The sequence below is a fragment of the Meles meles genome, chromosome 1 (assembly GCF_922984935.1).
Source record: "Meles meles chromosome 1, mMelMel3.1 paternal haplotype, whole genome shotgun sequence".
Lineage (NCBI taxonomy): Eukaryota > Metazoa > Chordata > Mammalia > Carnivora > Mustelidae > Meles > Meles meles.
Window position 1 is genome coordinate 119,992,754 of NC_060066.1, and position 18,863 is coordinate 120,011,616.

Genomic DNA, 18,863 nt, shown 5'->3' on the forward strand with positions numbered 1-18,863 from the left:
AGCAATTTACACTCTCTCCTAGAGGATGGTGTGTGGGGGGTGTGTATGGAGAGGGCAGCAGGTGGGGGGTGGGGGTGAGCGCAGAAATGGTGCTTGAGGACCCCGATGCCTAAGGATGGGCTCTAGGGAACACTGACACCCCTCTGTCCCTCACAGTCCCTCTGTCCCCAGCTGTCCCTCACAGTCAACCCACAGGCCCTCACATTCCTGGCAAGCACTAGAGAGTTGAATGAGCCAAGTTCTGGAGGCTTGGAGAAGAGTCCAGCCCCTGATCTGCTCTCTGCTCTTTAAGGCCTTGGTCCCTAGAGTCCCTGCCAAGCTCCATACCTCATCCCCTACCATCCCCCCAGTCACCTCGGGAGACTAATGGCTTAAAGGGGGCTAGTGGCTGTCCTGCTGAGAACCAACCACTCCCCCTGAAGGGGCCAGAGGTTCCCTGAAACCCTCTGTCACAGGAGTCTCAGGGCTCAGGATGGTGCTCATGGAGGAAGGGTCTAGTAGATCCAGGGGATGGGGCAAGATAAGGACCTCAGACTGTAGTTACCCCCTTGGTACCATTTTTCTTTTTACTTTTATTTTTAAACTGAGCCTTACACCCAACGTGGGGTTTGAACTCAGGACCCTGAGATCCAGAGTGGCACAGTCTACTGACTGAGCCAGCCAGGTGTCCCAGACAGCACTCCTCCCACCCCTGTAGTAGTATTAGGATGTCCCTGCCTCCCTCTTGCTTCCTCTGCCCAAGACTTTAAAACAAAGAGGATGAGAACTCTCCCAGATTCACTCTGAATTTGACAAAGGACTTCAGTACCTGCTTTTCTCTCCCTGCCCTTCAAGCATCCGGACATGGCCTCTGCCCAGGGCCTCCAAGCTCCAGATGAACTCCCCCCAAATCCTGCCGCATGCACACCCAGGGGTCACAGTGAAGTTAGCCTTGGCAGTGTCCCTGAAACATCCCAGAGTCTGCATTCTGTCCCCTCCTGAGCCCTCTTCTTTCTTCCTCCCCTTCTAGGTAGGGTCCCTGCCCCCCTACCATCAGGTCTCTCTGAAGGAGAGAATCTTTGTGTTTCTGGTCAGAGACAGGCCTCTGAGGAACCGTGAGGCAGGGAGCCCTTCTCGGGGTGCCTACCCCTCAATGCAGTGCTCGGGGCAATCACAGTCTGACAGGGACTGCGCTACTAGTTTTTGCTGCCTCTTGGCGGGGCCCTGGGTGCAGGAGGGAGCAGGCTCCGCCTCCACGTACTGAGGCCACAGCTGCTCCCCCCCCCCCCCCCCACCGGCTTCCACTCCACAGAATCATTCTCCCTAGATCTGCCCCTCGGCACGGTGCCCCAGCTGACCGACTGCCCCATTCCGGGGATCTAGGAATCACTGCCCCAAATCACCTCTGGTCTGCTTGGCCCCTCCACCCTCTCCTGACCACGACCCAGCTCTGGGCTGTCCTCCTCTCTCCTCTTCCTGCCCTCTCCAGTCCCAGAAAGAAGCCCCCCTGGCTGCCTCTAGCTGGTCAGGAAGGGCTGGTTCAGACACAGCAGGAGCCACACACACCCTGCCCGAGGCTGCCTGGTGGCCCTCGGGGGCACCACTTGTGTGTGTGGGGGGGGTGTCTCTCTCCCAGGGAAGAGTACAGCTTTGTTTTCTTGTTTCTGGCTCTGCTGTCACCCCCTCTTTCCTTCTGTGTCTCTCCCTGAGCCCCATCCCTCATCTCCTCATGACCAGAGGCTGTGGCCACAGTCCATGGCCTGCCCATGGGCAGGGAGCACAGGGGAATAGAAGGAAACGCCTTCTTCCTCACCTGGCCTCACCTTCCTAGGTGTCTGGAGGCCCGGCCCTGCCCACTCAGACCCCGGGGGGACTTGCTCCCTGATCCTCTAGGGAGGTGTACAACTCAGTGCTCCAAGTGTGGGCTCTTTGCCTCTAGGTCCTTCCATGGGCTGTTTATAGGGCATCTCCTCTGTGAAGCCGTCCCCCAGGGGCCTCGTCTGTGCCTGTATACCCAACCACAGGACCCACTTTTCAATTGCTCTTGCGCATTTTCACCTTCCCCTCTGGATTGTGAGCCCCTCCAGGGTGGCAAGGACTCACTACTCATTTCCGTATCTCCAGGACCGAGCACAGGGCTCTCAGTGTGTCTGTGACCTCTCGACACTGGGGTGAGCCCTCCGCCGAGCCCGGTGGTCAAGGCCTCCTCAGCTGCTCCCCAGACTCACTTTCAGGACAGCCGACAAACTCCTTCCTAGCCCCGTCTCCAGGCTGGGGTGCAGTCCCCTCTGTGCCACCTGTTACTTTGCCTTCTCCACCCTAGCTGCCCAGGCCAGTTCTGTTCTCCTGCAGGCTGCCTGGGGGCCGCCGGGCCAGTGAGCTTCCCCGAGCTCGGGCCCTTCAGGTGGCCACCACAGCCGCTTCTCTCCCAGGCCTGCTCCGACCCAAATGGGTCCCCCCTTTCCGCCTGTGCCCTCTCCACCGGTCTTGCCAACCTGGCTCATCTCCTCATCTGTTTTTGGCAATGACCTCTGGCCCCGGCCTTACTCTGCCCGAGTTTTTCCCTAACTTGCCTCGCCAGGGATCCCCACCCCTCCTGGGGACATTGAGTCTGCCAGATTCTCCCTCACCCATTGTGATTATGGAGGGTCAGTCAGGGCGGGGCAACGGGGAAGGAAGTTGAGAGTTGGGTGTTCAGGCCTCCCCACCTCCAACCCTGCCACTGGCCACATTCCAGGCATTGTCTCCGGGGGACTGAGCTGCCCACAAGGCAGCATTTGTAGTCATTGGTGTAAAGTGGTGGGAAAGGGGAGGGCAGGAGGCATAAATTATTTTTTAAGCAAAAGAAAAAAAAAAAAAAGCAACCCCCAAAACCCCCAACCCAACAGAGATTCCTCCCAGTGGGCCAAGTGTAGCACCTGAAATTAGATGGACTCCGCCTGGGAACTCGGCCCAAGAAGGCCGGCAGGCCTGTGAGCACTCGCCTGAAGCCTGCTCCGCACACTGCGACAGTGCAGGAGCAGCCCAGGGAGCCGGCTCTTCATCACGGGAGCACCCAGCCAGACTGACTTAGGCAGGTGTCAGAATCTCTGGTCTGAGGTTCCAAGCATCTGTTAATGTAAGTCCATTTATATAGCAGGAAATAAGCAGTTAGGCTCTGCATCTGAGACTTCAAGGGCCTAAAGAATTCCAGATCCTCTGGCCTTGGCTTCGGGACCCTGCTGGGAGTGTGGGGATCAGATACCTTCTTTAAACTTCTCCATTAAATGTATCCCCTCCCGGGAAAGGCAGGCAGAGGCCAGTGCCTGTGCCACAATTCCATGCCCTATTTTCTCAGCTGGGAAGGCTGCATGGTTAGCATCCCCTTTATCCAGGTGGCTCCTTCAAATTCCCCAACCACCCAACTGGGGATACAGGTGATGAGGGACAAGGTGGACGGGGGCTACAGTGTGGCCTGTGTCTTTCCTCTCAGCCACGAGGGGAAGCCTGGATGATGGAACCTGGCACCTACCCATTAAGGAAAAGAGCCCCCTTCCTAGACTTCTCGGTCATTGGTGGATTCGGAGGGAAGGGTTGGGAGGGCCAGAGGCTGCTGTCTCCCACTGGGAGCTAAGAGCAAGAAGAGGAAAACTTGGGAGGGTGTGAGAGTGGGACTGAGAGTTGCTGCCTGTCCTCCAGAGACCAAAAGACCTAAAAGGAGCAGAATCGTGTTAGGTAGAGCAGAGCAATGGAGTTAATAAAGGCCATTTTACTCTTTAATCCTGTCTAATATCTTTGCATGCCAGAGGATTAATGCTGGTTCCCTTCTAAGTTGAGCTTCTGTTTGTAAAGTATCATGACCACAGGACTCGGACCAGCTTCAGTAGAGATGGGGAAAATGAATTGAGAAATGAAGACTGGAAAGACCATTTGCCTATGAGGAGTCACCCTGGCAACCCTGGCATTTTTGCCCAGATCCCTTCTGAAATTTCCCCGTCCCCACCTTCTCTGTAACCCCTGGGTGAACTGCCAGGCCCTATTTTCTAGCTCACCCTACTGGATGGTCACCCTCTCCTTTCAAAGTCTGCCACAATATGGCTCCACTCCACTCCCCAGCCCATCACTTCCACATTAATGCCAACTTCTTGCTCTCGTTTTCTGCATATCTGCTTGTGACACCCCCCACCTCCCCACCTATTGAAGTTATACCCTTTAAGGCCTAGTTCAAACTCCCCTCCCTGAAGCATTTCAGCTCTCCCACAACAGAAAGCATTGGTCCCTTCTGTCTCCTATTTCTTTGTGTAACACTTCTTTATGGTACTTTTTATAAGTTCTTTCTGACCTCCCAGTCTCTGGCTGCCCACGCCCCTGTCCAGCTCAACCCCTTTACTTCTATGTTAGATTCTGTCCATGTGGCCCTATTCAGTTTGCCCCCTCTGTGGGCTACGCCCATTAGGGCACCAACATGTGCTGTTACAGTCCACACCTGGTATCTCCAATGACCTTCACGTTCTCCTTGGCCAACCCCTCCTCATCTCCTGACCTCATGATGGAGTCCCTGAACCTCCCTAACTACAATCAATGCTAGGGTCCTAACGCTAGGTTCGTGTTCCTAAACATTCAACGTTGAATCTCCTGTCCAGGTCTCTTCATCTGAATTCCAGACACTGATCCAACTGAGCCACTGATCCACGGTGCAACTCCAGGACCTGACCCATTCCTAACACTTAAGTCTATTCAAAAATGGAAATCCCAAACCTACTCCTGCCACAATCTTCACTATCTTGATTACTGGCAAGACATCTGGGGGGTCATCCTTCACTCCTCTCTCACACTGCACTTGAGTCAAGAGGTCTTGGTGGCTCCACTTTCTCCTAACTGCTCTTCACAGGCTGTTGTCAACTTAGCAGCCAGTGTCCTGATGAGAGGCTGAGTCAGATCATGCTCTCTATACCTATTGCTAAAGTCCCTTCTGCGGTCCTCACGCAGCCAACGCTAGTACTTCGACACACAGGCACACGTCTACCTCATGGCATTTGAAGACCCTTCCTGATGCACGAAGGCCATTCTTTCCCCCCGGCAGCTGTGTGGGCTGCACATTTCACACATTTACACAAAGAGGAGCTTCAGCAAGGATAGAAACCTTCGACCCACCGCAACATTCTCTGCCCAGCACTCTGAAGCTCCTACCCTGTTAACTCTTCTCCACAGCTCTCCTCATTGCGCGTACACACGCACGCACACGCATGCACGTGTTCTGTCTCCTGCCAAAGATTCCACGAGGGAAAAGGCTGTGTTTTGTATTGTTCACCGCTGTATCCCCAACATGCAGATCGGCACCTAGCACAGAGTGGAAGCACCTATTTGCTGATAGGCCCTTAAGGATCATCTGCTTTATATGTCCTACAAGAATTTTTAAATGGTTAAAAGTAAGCACAAGAACTTGCACATGGTTAAGCTTTACAAAAAACCAAAAAGACAAACAACACGTTGAAAACAACAGCTCAAAATAAGAGTCACATCACTGCTTAAAACGGGAAGGTTTATTAAGGTTTTTCCTCAAGAGGAACAGCCAAGCCCATGCTTCTTAAGAGAAGCAATTAGCAGGAAATGTATGTCACACCTTGAGCCCAGAACCACAGGAGCCTTCTTCTTAAAAAGCCAGAGCTATAGCCCCCAATTCCCTTTTCAAGCTCTTCTTAATGTCTGCAAAACAGAATCCATGTCGCCTTCCCAGAAAACAGAACTAGGCATCTAGTTCAAAGTCTCCAACTGTTCTCAACAAGAATATTTAAGTTAAGACACGGCATTAAATAAATGGACTGTGCATTCAGCGAACCCAAGATGAAACTGCAGTAAAAAAAAAATTTCATATTCAATGTAATGTCTGTACTACATTTTCAAGAATACCTTGCATTTTTTACATTTTAGGGGAATAGAAGTACTAAAAGCTTGGTGGCTGTACTACCTCAAAGCTCACATTCATTTCCTTCCCTGCACAAGATGGGCTTTCTCCAGATCCTGGACAAGTACCCAAACCACTCTGCCCTTTTAAGTTTGGAGCCGAGCCAAGAGGGGGTATTTTAATACATATTTAAGTAGCACCTTAAATTAAGTACAAGACCCAAATAAAACAAAAAGTTATTTTACAAGCTATATTCTTCCTCCACATACCAATCTCTTCACACGCTGGTTTCATTACACACATACAATTTACAAGAGCATATTTTAGGTCTTCTAGCTTTCTACTGTGATTGCTTAACAAGGAAAATACTGAGGTAATCTTTCTTTCTGTTTCTCAGTCCTAAAAAAAAAAATCAGATATATGAACTGACAAATATGTGTACCTAATGAGAAAAAAGAGGCAAAAATATTTAAACCTGGGCAGGTCCAGGTAATTGAGAACTTTCCTATATAGAGAAAAATAGCTCCAGACCAAGTAACCTGTCTTAATAATGCTGGTAGTAAGGTAAAGATCAGTGCCTTCCCAAAGATTAATTTTTCCTAAGTACGTTCTAACTGCAAAGAAGCAGACTGTTTCACTGAGGGGTAAATGGTGGTCAGTTATGATGGCAGATCAAGATGCCAAAGAGAGATTACTTCAAAGCTGTGGGGGAAAGAGAGTAACATACCAACACCCATATTTCTCCAAACGTTCCTAAGAGAACTCTGTGACCACAGTTTAATAAATTACAGCATTTTCATATCTTTGATGAATTTCTTACCTATCTTTCCTGCCCGGTAGATTGCAAATTCTTGAGGAAAGGCCGTTATGCCTTTTTGCGAAGCAAGCAGCGTTTTATATATAAGAACAAATGGATTGAATTCATACTATTCATTCAAGGCTTGTAGAAGGACTTAGCTGATACTGAAGCGCCCCCTGGTGGAGGGTAGAATGATAGATTATGTATTTACTGTTTAAAACTAGATTGTTTGGGGGCACTAGTTAAGCCATTAGTTATTTGTTTTAATGGGGGGAAAATATCAACTATGATATCAAGCCTCCTTTAATTATATGTTACTCATCTGCCAAAGGCATCCTACTTTAAAGAGTCACAAATACAAACGTCGTGTTGGTTCTTGGATACTTATCATATGAGATTCATATATATCCTTGAGGGCTTTTTGACTTTTCAGCTATAAAAAATACATCAACTGGGGCGCCTGGGTGGCTCAGTGGGTTAAAGCCTCTGCCTTCGGCTCAGGTCATGATCCCAGGGTTCTGGGATCGAGCCCCACATCGGACTCTCTGCTCAGCAGGGAGCCTGCTTCCTCCTCTCTCTCTGCCTGCTTCTCTGTGATCTCTGTCTGTCAAATAAATAAATAAATCTTAAAAAAAAAAATACATCAACTACATCTTATTCTGGGGCTCCTTCCCCTCTGGAACAAAGACTAGAGAGTCCACAGGGACAAGATGAAAGCACACGCATCTCCCTTTCTGACAGGCTACCCTTGTGCCTCACTCAGCAGCGGTAGGTTCCCTGGCGACAGTAACGCATGTCCCTGACTTCAGCAGGTCCTGCCGGGACATCTCCTCACAGTCCTATCGCATCCCGAGTGGACTGTGTAAGATGTGACCAAGGAATCCAGCACTGTCTTTCTCTCCCATGTTCTAAAACTGAGGACAAACTGATGCTTTAGTCCAGCAGATTCTAACTTGGGAGTTACTCTTCCTTAATGATTTTGTACCTATCTGGCAAATAACACCACAACCTATGGAAAAGATAATATTTAGCGATTTTTACTGATGTGTGAGATGTTTGTCTATGACTTTAAGTCCAAAGGAATGTCTGAGAGGTGATTCTTCAAGCAGAATGGCTCCAAAGGACCTTAAAATATGCTACCTTGACCTGGACAAACTGGCCCTAATGCTTCACTTATTTATTTTTAATTTATTGCATTTATTAGATTTTTGGCCCCTTAATCCCAGACATATGTGTAACTGGATCAGTAGATGGAAAGTATTAGTTAACTAAATTTATTAGAAACTGAAAAGAATACAATTTCCAAAAAAAAAAAAAAAAATTTTTTTTTTTACAATATTTTAACATTTTCTCAGGTTGGTCAGAGTTTACATTTGAAATCTTATTCCTAAATCTGAATTTAGTAACCAATGGCCTGACCACATTCCTGGAAAGTCTCAGCAAGGTCTGAACACTACTTCACACCTGGTTGCAGCGAGAACAGTATCTAGATCCCTGAGCAGTGATGTAGACTTTCTAGGACTAGTCTTCTCCTCAGTATTCAGGGACAAGGCACAGGGTTTTCTCAGCTTGTTTCTTTCCTTCGCCAGCACTTAACTGGACGACCTTAAGCTCTACCTCTATGGAGAACACGTGAATCATACTGATACCCTAGATCCATGTCCTCATCGAGCGCCATCTTTGTAAAAACAGAAACAACTGGGAAGGAAAAGAAAAGCACCACTATATAGTCAGCTAAAATTTTAACGTAGCAATCTTTTCCATACTACGACTACTATACTACCTCATATAGAGTCGAAGCAAAAGCAACTGACACATTCTTTGTACGCTTTTTCACTTTTTCCCACTTTTCTCAAATTCTTCAATCTATTATAAAGCAAATTTGAAAATTTTTACATAACATTTCATTGGTGGGCTTATGCCCAACAAATTAACAATGACAAAAGGATTCCCTTGATGAAATTACAAGCTGTGGGAGATTTTAAATAGTAAAGTTAACCCCTGATACAGTATTAAACTTATTTTTACATATAAAAATAATACACAGTGGGATATCTTATTTAATAAGATACAATCTTTAAGATCAAGAGAGAATATACAAAACTATTCTATGTAGTCTGATGTAGTTTGCTGTATAGGAGGAATAAATACATCTAGAACAGAAAGTGTGAGGTCTGTTCTTAGAGAAATTACTAATGACTTAGGGGTTTAAAGCCAAGTGTTCTGTAGGTACAGGCAGAAAGGAACTACTGCATTTAAAACAATGTGGCCATTATAAAATAAGTCTTAAATCTATAAACAATAACAAAAACACACAAACCAAATGAAAATGTACTAAAATTTAATCATCCATAAAAGCTGTAATTTAATCTGACAGTAAAACACAAGAAGCAATATTAGAGTTGGTTTAGTATATTATATATTTTAGCTTTGAAAGCCATAGAAATCAGTTATCCCAGTTTTTTTTCCTATAAAAGACCCATTTTTCCAAAGCATTATGCACAATTTTAATTAGAATATAATGACAGAATGATATTTCATAATTTTTAAATATAAAATGAAGTCAATGACTCAAAAAGTTATCTGCTGTAATGAGTTTGAGGGGAAATTTCATAATCTATATCATTACAGATATAAAGTATAATGGTTCAACTTTTAGTGCTTGACAGGGAAGAATCATGATAAAAAGGTCAATATGAAATCATCTGATTATAGTAGCAATATCTAACATTTGAAATGCATCCATGCTCTTTTGTATAATCATATTAGAGTCAAGTATATTTATTTTCACATCTGTTATAACTGCTATTGCAAAGGAGAAATACTATTGTCTTATTTTCCAAGAGATATACACAGAGCAATTTTTTTTTTTTTCTCCAGGGAATTTGTGCAAACCAATATAAGATTTAAATTCTTCACATAATATATAAAACAGGAGAAGCCTCTTCAGATTTAATTTTTGAAGTCTGGAATGCTGGCACTTCCCAATTAGGCAACAGTTCTTCATTCCTGTAATCTAGAACATTGAACAGATATATATTTATATATATATACACACATATGGTTAACCTCTTGATGGCAGAAGATGGTAATGAACAAGCAGATAATCATATAGAAAGAAACAGATATCAGCTGATTGTTACTAGACAACTAAATTATACTAAACAGCTACAGTAACAGGGCCATTTTAGTTTTATTAATTTCACCATCTGACAGTCCTGTGTGTAAAAAGGAAAACAGTCATTATTTTATTTCTATCCCATTATCATTTTTTTTTCAAAAAAGGAAATGACACCTGTGTATAAAATTTCTTTATCCAATCATTTCAGAACTATAGAGTATTAGGATTACCACTTTTTTCTTTTTTTTTTTTTTAGATTTTATTTATTTTAGAGAGCGAGTGAGCGAGTGTGCACACAAGTGGGAGGAGGGGTGGGGATGGGGAGGGAGAGAGAATCCTTTAAGCACGCTCCATGCTGAGCCTGATGCTAGGGCCCGTCGGTGGGGCTCAATTTCATGACCCTGAGATCATGACCTGAGCTGAAACCAAGAGTCAGACGCTTAACCGATTGAGCCATGCAGGTGTCCCTAGGATTACCACTTCTAATACAGGTTAGGACCAGAAGAGATGACACAGAAAGAGCTGACCCCCATATGCAAGGGCAGAAGGCTCCACATTAGTTGTATTGCTCAGCAGAAAAGAACTAGGTTAAAGGAAGAATTTCCTCTTCAAGTCTTTAGAAATGGGACATACTAAAAAGAGATTAACATGTTTCAATACAATCTTGCTTAAAGGGCAAGGTCAGACATACTGCCCTTATGGTTCATGTACTCTTACTAAAAACATGCATAGCTACTTAAATTTACCCCTTATCTTGGTACTTTTCAAGTGGAATCAACATGGCACTTCCAGTCTATAATCACTCTGTGATCTCTTTGCTCTGCCAAGTATTCTGAATGCTAACTGACCCATCATTTGGTATTTTCAAACACTCACGGAGATCTCAGGTGACTCATTAAATATATTGTTAGGCTGAGTTACATATCAGAGCCTAAGAATTTATACAACCAGGACAAAAATCTTATTTCTAGATGTAGGCCAAGATTTCTCTCCTCTCAGGTAAAACACAATACACTGCAGGGTGTATATGAATGAATTTTCATAACAGGCCAGGAGATGGCACCTCTTCCTTTAAACATAAGCGAGAACATTTTCTAGAGAACTGGAAATTAAACTAGGGTCAGCTAAGGTAATGGCATCAGCAAGACAATCAACTATAGTTGACTTAAGTAAGAGAGTTAGGTGATACAGCTCAGAATAGGAACTGGGGTCCTATTTTCCTTACCTTTGCACCCTTACCTAAACAAACACCAGCAAATTTTAAAATAATCACCTTCAGGGAGCTAATGATTTATAGTTATTGAGTCAAGATTTCACTAAAAGCGTAAAGCAAACATCTGACCAGAATCTGTCTTTCTTAAATCCAACCAGAAGCAACCCCATGGTGTTCCCGTCTTTCTCCTCATTTTCCTTGACCTTCATTTAGGAGGGGAGGTACCAAGAAAATTAAACTAAATTAAAGGGGGGTACAATTACACAGTTGTTTCCCTGGAGAGAGAGATTCATCTAAGTCTCTAAGGAAGCACATATTCGTTAATCTGGTGCTCTGGAACAGGCAATCTGCTTGATGGACCCAAGAGTCTTACAAGACTAAGTGTAACCAACTCTCAAGTGGGAACAGTAGACGTTCCTCTGGAACCAAGATTAGTAATATGCACATAACCAGCATCAGATGACCTCATAAAATCACTTCATGAAAATATTCCATTATGGTATAGTTTGTACAGTTCATGAAGATAAGCAGACAGTGTTCAGGGGATTTCATATACATAATTAGAGAAAAACACATGGTTCCCGCAGGGCGTGGTATTTCACTTGACAGGCAGCTTCAATGCTGCCACTAATTTCTCTCCAATGGGTTCACTTTAATGAAAACTTAAATGGTACTAAAGTCAACTATACTTAGAAGTCTACAGACAAAACATTTCAAAGAAGTCAACCTAGACTCGAGAGGAAACGACTACCAAAACATAGCATCAGACAGCCAGCAGAATGGCTTGAGTGAAAAAGACTGACAATACCAACTCTGGGGAAGATGTGGAACTCATCAGCTGCTAGCAGGTGTATAAACTGGTCCAATTGCCTTGAAAAACCTGTTAGCAGTATCTACTAAAGCTGGCCCTATATATAAGTGTATAGTCTGGCCATTTTGTTCCTAGGTACACACCAAATAGAAATGATGCACGTGTGCATAAAGACTCATGCAAGACTGCACAGAATTATCCACATAGTTCTCAAATACATAAATATGTCCATCAATACCAAAATACACAAACAGACTGCTAGTACAGTCACACAATAAAAATGAACTCCTGCCATATGGTACTGCAGTTGCATCTTTATTAAGATAATTCTCGAAAACATATTTTTGAGTAAAAGCAGCCAGACATAATACCTGTTTTTGTTAATGTTAAGTTCAAAGAGAGGCAAAACCAGTGATTGTGTTGGGAATGAGGGCAGGGGTTACACTGGGGGAGGAATGACTATTACTGATACACAAAGGTGTGTTCACTTTGAAATAATACATCAAATGTGCACTTAAGCATTTTGTTTCAGATGAACCACATTCGACTTTAATTTGCCAGGAACTCAGGAGGGGCCCTGGAAGGAATTCTATTTTTGGAATACTCGTTCTGTAGCCGGCACTGGGGACACAGCAGTGAACAAAACATCTGTGGTCCTCGCCCTCAGTCAGCTTACAATCTCATAGGGAGAGAGACAAATCAGCAATAGATGAACACATCTACAAGCTACATATCACATTTACAAGACGCAGAAACCTGGAAATACCCTAACAAGTGAAATGGGAAGTGGTTAGTGTTGGGGAAAGCCCAAAGTAAGAGCATGAGCAAGGCATTTGTTCTGTTTTCAGTATCTTACCTGGCTCAGAGCTGCTGCTTACTGTGGGTCTAAAGCAGCAGACATGATTTCTTTTTAGGCTTCTTCTTTTCCACTGGTGTTTTTCTATTTATCTGTCTGACCAGGTCATAAAATATCTAAAAAAAAAAAAAAAAAACAAACAAGAAAAAAAAGTCTCATTCAACAAACACTTGAGCTTTTGCTCCACAAAACTGCCTTGGTTCTGTTAAATGTTATTCTGCTCTTGGATCTGTATTTTGTTGCTTTTACAGCAGGTTTCTTAAAACGTGGCTCTCGGTTAGGGTAAAGCAGGACTTATCAACTTACCATGAGGGAAAAAACTTGCTCTTAGATATTCAATATTGACTTAAGAAAAAAAATTAGTAGTGAAAAACAAGGTAGTGAAAAACAAGGTAAAAACTTGCTCTTAACTATTCAATATTAACAAGAAAAAAAATAGTGAAAAACAAGGTTTTATTCCTCATGGAATCTTATATGCTTCAAAACAATGATTAAAGGAATAGTTGATGCTCAACTTGAATATTAACACATTTGTTTTATTTTTTTAAAAACTTCAAACTTGGGGTGCCTCAGGGGCTCGGCTGGTTAAGTGTCTGACTCTTGATTTCAGCCCAGGACAGGATCTCAATGTCCTGGGATCAAGCCCCATGACTGGCTTCCCATGGAGTCTACTTGTCTCCCTCTCCCTCTGCTCCTCCCCTTGCTCTCATGTGTGCTTGCCTTCTCTCTCTTAAATAAATCTTTAAATGAAAATAAAAAACTTCAAACTTACAGAGAAGTTGCAAGAATACTAAGGACTGGTGTATATTCTTTACCCAAATTCACCAATTAGTAACATTTAGCCATGTGTACATTATCATTTCTATCTAAATACATTCTTATTTTCTAAACCATCAGAGAGTAGTCTGCATGCAACAGGGCCCTTAGTGGTTGAGTGCATATCTTCTAAGAGCAAGGATATTCTTCCATAACCACGTTACAGTTATACACTGAATACATTTAAGCACTGAAATGTTACTTTGTATCATCTACAGTGCAGATCCCAATTTTATCAGTTACCCCAATGATGTCCTATATAGAGTTCCTGCTCCCCACCCTCAAAGGATCCATTTAGGATCACATACTGCATTTAATTTTCTGTCACTTTAATCTCTTAAAATCTGGAATAGTTCTTCAGTCTTTGTCTTTCATGACATTGTCATTTCTGAAAACAGATGGTTAGTAACTTTATATAAATTTCCTCAGTTTGGGTTTGTCTGATCTTTCCTCACGCTAAGATTTATGTATATTTTTGGCTAGAATAAGACAGAAGAGATACCATGTTCCTCTCAAGATACCACATGTAAAAGTATATGATTTCTGTTTGCTGTTTTTGGTGTTATTAATTTTGGCTAAAGTGAAAAAGAGAAAAAGTGTGTGACCCCCATCTGAAGCGACAATCTTTATTAATACATCTTTTTTATTCATTTTGGATGAAAAATACAAGGCATCAAAGACACAAATACAATAGTACTTATTTCACAGAAGCAGATTATCTTAATTCTGACATGTTTATATGTTTCATAGTGCTAAGTATGCCCAAATATTGAAACAATTAAACAACAGATCAGATGAATTTGGTTCTTTGCTATGAAATGCAAATACTTACTTACTAATGACCTGAGAAGCAAATATCACAGAAACTCTTTACTATGACTCATCTGTAATAAATAGCGCTTTGTAAAAGTATATCAAAAGTTATAGGGACAAACAACAAAATCTGAATAGGGACTGTGCAAATAATAATTTTCTTGATTTTAGTAACTGCATTGTGGTTGCGTAAGAAAAATGTCTTTGATATAATGGTACATACACTAACATATTTAGGAATAAAGGAGTATGATACGTAAACACTGACAGAATGTTAACTGGTGAATCTGGATGAAGAGTAAACAAATTCTTATTGTTCTTAAATAATTTCAGTAAATTTTAAAAGTAAAATAATTTTTAAAATCATTTTTTAGGATGGTTCTCAGATAAAACAATTTCATGTATTTTTTAAAATGGTCCTAAGATTAAAAGGCTGATTATTAAAAAGGAAAAAAAAGCCACTACTGAGTGATTTGTCTCAAAGCTTTAAGTGATTCATTTATATTCCTTTCTTTCTGCTCTATCCTCCCCACTGCCATCTTCTTCAAACCATTTAAGTTCTCTATTATGTTATTTCTAAGAAAGCTGAAAACACTGACTGGATTTGTGAACAAACCAGCAGTTTGTTTCACAATTCTGAAACCCTCTAAGAACTCAATATGCATATCCACAAACAAGTTCTCATTTGTTCCCCAGCCTTAATGCATAAACTATAAGATAAAAAATTAAAAGGATAAATTAAAATAGTCAAAGAATCAAAGCCACATGTTTCTTCATGCCAGCCAATTTGGGGTTTCTGTACTACACTGACTGATTTTGCAGTGATATCCTCAATGACTTCTTTGGCAAACGAGGCCCACCTCACTGCAACAGATGGTTCAGTGATGAAGGCAAGTTCAAGCTATAGTAAGTATTTGGTTAGACACACTCAAGATGCCTCCGCCTAGGTCCTTCCTCATCTCTCTGATTTACAGGAAAATCTAAAAGGAACAAAGAATATTTTCCCAATCCTTCTGCCATTACTCAACTGGGATGTCCTGATCCCAATTATGATTCTAGCCTCAGCAAAGAACTGTGATTCCATTTTCAGAACATAGAAAAATGGCGTGGATACGAGTTTAAAATGTATATTCTGCTACAAGCAGCAGGAACTAGAGGGCTATTTAGCCAAGCAGTATGTCCCTGTGTGATTTGAAATTTGAATCCAACAGAAATCACATGTATATTCACAAAGCATTAGCTGTCTGAGGAACTATTAACTATCAAAGGAACTCTGTAGCTGGATTATCAGGCTATAGAGAGAGAAACATTGAAAGAAACGCAAATATTATACTCTAGTTTAAAGTTTGTATGTCCCTTACAAGAGTAAAGAGCCTTAAATAGCTAACGTATTCCATATTGTTTTACTGTTCTCCACATTTAATAAACCCTCACATCAAAGTTTAAGAACACTGCTGTGAAAACAGAGCTCTGGGGCACTGGAAACTATAATCCAGGAGGCTTAGCAAGTAGCAGAGGAGTTCCCACAAACATTTAATGCTTTAAAAGTAAAAACACCACCAGCCCATGGTGCTCAGTGGATCCTGGCCCCACCCAGCCCCAGCAGAGCCGTGTCCTATGAACCTGGTGGGCAGGTACCAGTGAGGGTGAGAACAGGGATAGCAAGGAACCAGATCCCTAAGGCCAATCATCCTACAGTGGTGGCCCTGCACTACTGTTTCCCTAGCCAACCTCATGCATCATCCTAATGCTTTTTTCCGCCAAGATTGATTTATTTATGAGACAGGGAGCATGCAAGGATGCATAAGCCCCCTCCCAATGCTTTTTATCTCCATTTTCCTTTTCTTTCTTTTCTTTTTCTTCCTTCCTTCCTTCCTTTCTTTTTTGAGAAAAGACTATGAAAACTTAAAATTTTAGGGGCTCAGTTGGTTAAGCATCTGCCTTCAGCTCAGGTCAGGATCCTGGGGTCCTGGGATGGAGCCCTGTATCAGGTGCCCTGTTCAGAAGGGAGTCTGCTTCTCCCTCTCCTGCTGTCCCCCTACCTTGTATGAGCGCTCTCTCAAATAAGTAAAATTAAAATAAAAAACAAACACTTAAAATTTTATCATTAGTCACATTTTTCAAAATAACATCTATAAAACTGTAATTCCACAACAGAGAAAGCTAAAGCTAAAGGCATATCATACTTCCTTTCATTTACTTGGCAGTGAAAAAGAAATGACTGTTGAAGATCTCAGTAGGACTTGTTCCCCACTAGGATGTAAACTTCTCTAGGGCAGCAACAGTGTCTGTCTGATCACTGTTACCCCAGTGCCCGACACACTGCCAGACACACAGGCACACAATCAATATCTGCTGAATAATGAAATTTATGAATGTTTTATGTACTTACAAAAATTGGTTTTACCTAAAAAAGCAAGCTTTCACATTCTTGGTTATTTAAAAAGAAGAGGATGTATAACAAGCTCAATTTTTTTGCCTGTCAGATGTTTAAAGTAACTTAGTCATTTTAAAAGTCAAACAACAGCCTACAACCATAATATTAAGTCAAGGAAAAGTGACCTACATACCCAAAGGCCAGAGAGGAACAGCAAACAAAAACACAGGATGCTGATAACCTAAGGCCCTCGTAACTCTCACATATGATATGAGTGAGCTGAGTTGATGGATTACCTGTGATGCCACAAATGACAAGCAAACAGGCCAGTGAAGACTTACGCATTACAGGGAAAGGAAGGAAGCCTCCTCTGATTGGTTGGTTCGTTGTTTTAAAAAGCTTATGTTAAATATGTTAAAATTAACAAAAGCAAAGAGAACCTCTTGAGGTTTTGGTCGGTTGGTGGTGCTAGTTGGAACTGCACAGATCTTCAGGGATCCAGGAGGGTACTGGACTGACACCCAGGCAGTAGGCATGCTGATTAAGCACGTCCTGTCACAGCTACGTTCTCAAGATAGTTGGAAGGCTTAAGTCAGAGACAAAAAAAGCCTTGGGCACCTGCCTCATCAGGCCTCAAAGAGTGGGTGAATTCTAGTAACACGTCTATGCTCAGATTCCTTCCTAGGAGTCAGAAACCAAAGGAAGGGGGCGCCTGGGTGGCTCAGTGGTTTAAGCCTCTGCCTTCGGCTCAGGTCATGATCTCAGGGTCCTGGGATCGAGCCCCGCATTGGGCTCTCTGCTCAGTGGGGAGCCTGTTTCTCCCTCTCTCTGCCTGCCTCTCTGCCTACTTGTGACCTCTCTCTCTCTGTCAAATAAATAAATAAAATATTAAAAAAAAAAAAAAAAAAAAAAAAAAAAGAAACCAAAGGAAGGCCCTACTCAAAACACCAAATTCTGGGATACCCATGAGGTACTACCTCATATATCTTTCTGTATAACCTAAGTTCATTAGCTCAATAACTACTTTGATTTTTGTATTTTCCTACTTGACTTTACAACCTATTTACATACATGTGCATAGGTAACTGTGTAAGGATGATAGGACAATCTGCACACACTACCTTCCAGCATATCATTCAGAAGCTTAGCAGGACTTCAAACACATTGTTTAACTTAAACTTTCTCTTTGCCAGTAAGGTAAATATAAGTGTCTTCATCACAGCCATCAAAGTGATTTTATGTAAATGAGGAAATATGGTTTCCAAGAATTACTTAGTGTTCTCTGTACACTGATCGATTCAAGACCAATTAGAAGAACAATTTTTTTTCTTCAAAAAATTTGGTTTTGGCTATTACCTTAAAAGAAAGATAACTAAAAAGGCACTTAATTTGTGCTGTCTAGCAGCTGTAGGTTACCTCGTTAACGTTGATCTTTGACTTTGCAGAAGATTCTAAAAAGGCACAGTTACACCACTGTCTTGCTAAGTTCTGACCCTGTTCTTTGCCAACTACTCGTTCATCTTCCAGGTCACATTTATTGCCAACCAAAATCATTGGAACCTGTGGGAAGGAAAAAACGCAATATGAGCACTAGCATACTTGTTCCTTAGCTTCTTTTAAGTGAGTAACTACCTGTCACCAATTGAAATCTATTAGTTAGGATGATAAGCTTTACCAAGTACTTAAAAAATTCTATGTATGCATATTGTGAGAAAGAAGGTAGATAGAACAGGAAGAGACAGAAAAAATATGGAAGAGATGCTACTATGTTCATTAGCTAAATTATTTTAAGGATATAATGGCATAATTCTCATGTGGACTACTAATAATATAGCTGAATTCCAAGTACAAAAATCTGAAGGAAAAGGAACCTCCTGCAATGCAGAGAAGAATGTATTCATTGGGCCTAATGTATTCATTGTGGTTTAAGTGCTTTATCTCCCAGGTCCAACAGGTTCCAAAAGTAGTTGGCAAGACCAACAAGGTAACAAGCTCTACTTCTATATTTGACATTAGATCTGAAGACCAGTTTAGGTGAGATATTAAGAAGCAATAACAATTAAAATAGAGCCACAAAGCAGCTATGCCTTCCCTTTTCCCCCGTATCAGAAATGTGGCCCCTACTTGCAATAAAACAAGTTGCTAACAAACTGTATAACATGCTTAGATAAAAGGTATCCACAGAACAGTCATT

The 18,863-nt window shown here is 42.3% G+C and overlaps 1 protein-coding gene across 2 annotated transcripts in view; it reads right to left on the reverse strand.

The window, feature by feature from the left end:
- Positions 1-8,986: 8,986 nt before the first annotated feature.
- RAP1A (RAP1A, member of RAS oncogene family) overlaps positions 8,987-18,863 on the reverse strand; it is a 76,618-nt gene continuing 66,741 nt past the window's right edge. For both annotated transcript variants that reach the window (XM_046005764.1, XM_046005756.1), the window contains 3 exons: positions 18,086-18,229; positions 12,664-12,779; positions 8,987-9,678 (listed from right to left, as the gene is read on the reverse strand). In XM_046005764.1, coding sequence (XP_045861720.1) covers positions 12,693-12,779; positions 18,086-18,229 — 231 coding nt within the window. In that variant the 3' untranslated portion in view covers positions 8,987-9,678; positions 12,664-12,692. The remainder of the gene's footprint in view (positions 9,679-12,663; positions 12,780-18,085; positions 18,230-18,863) is intronic.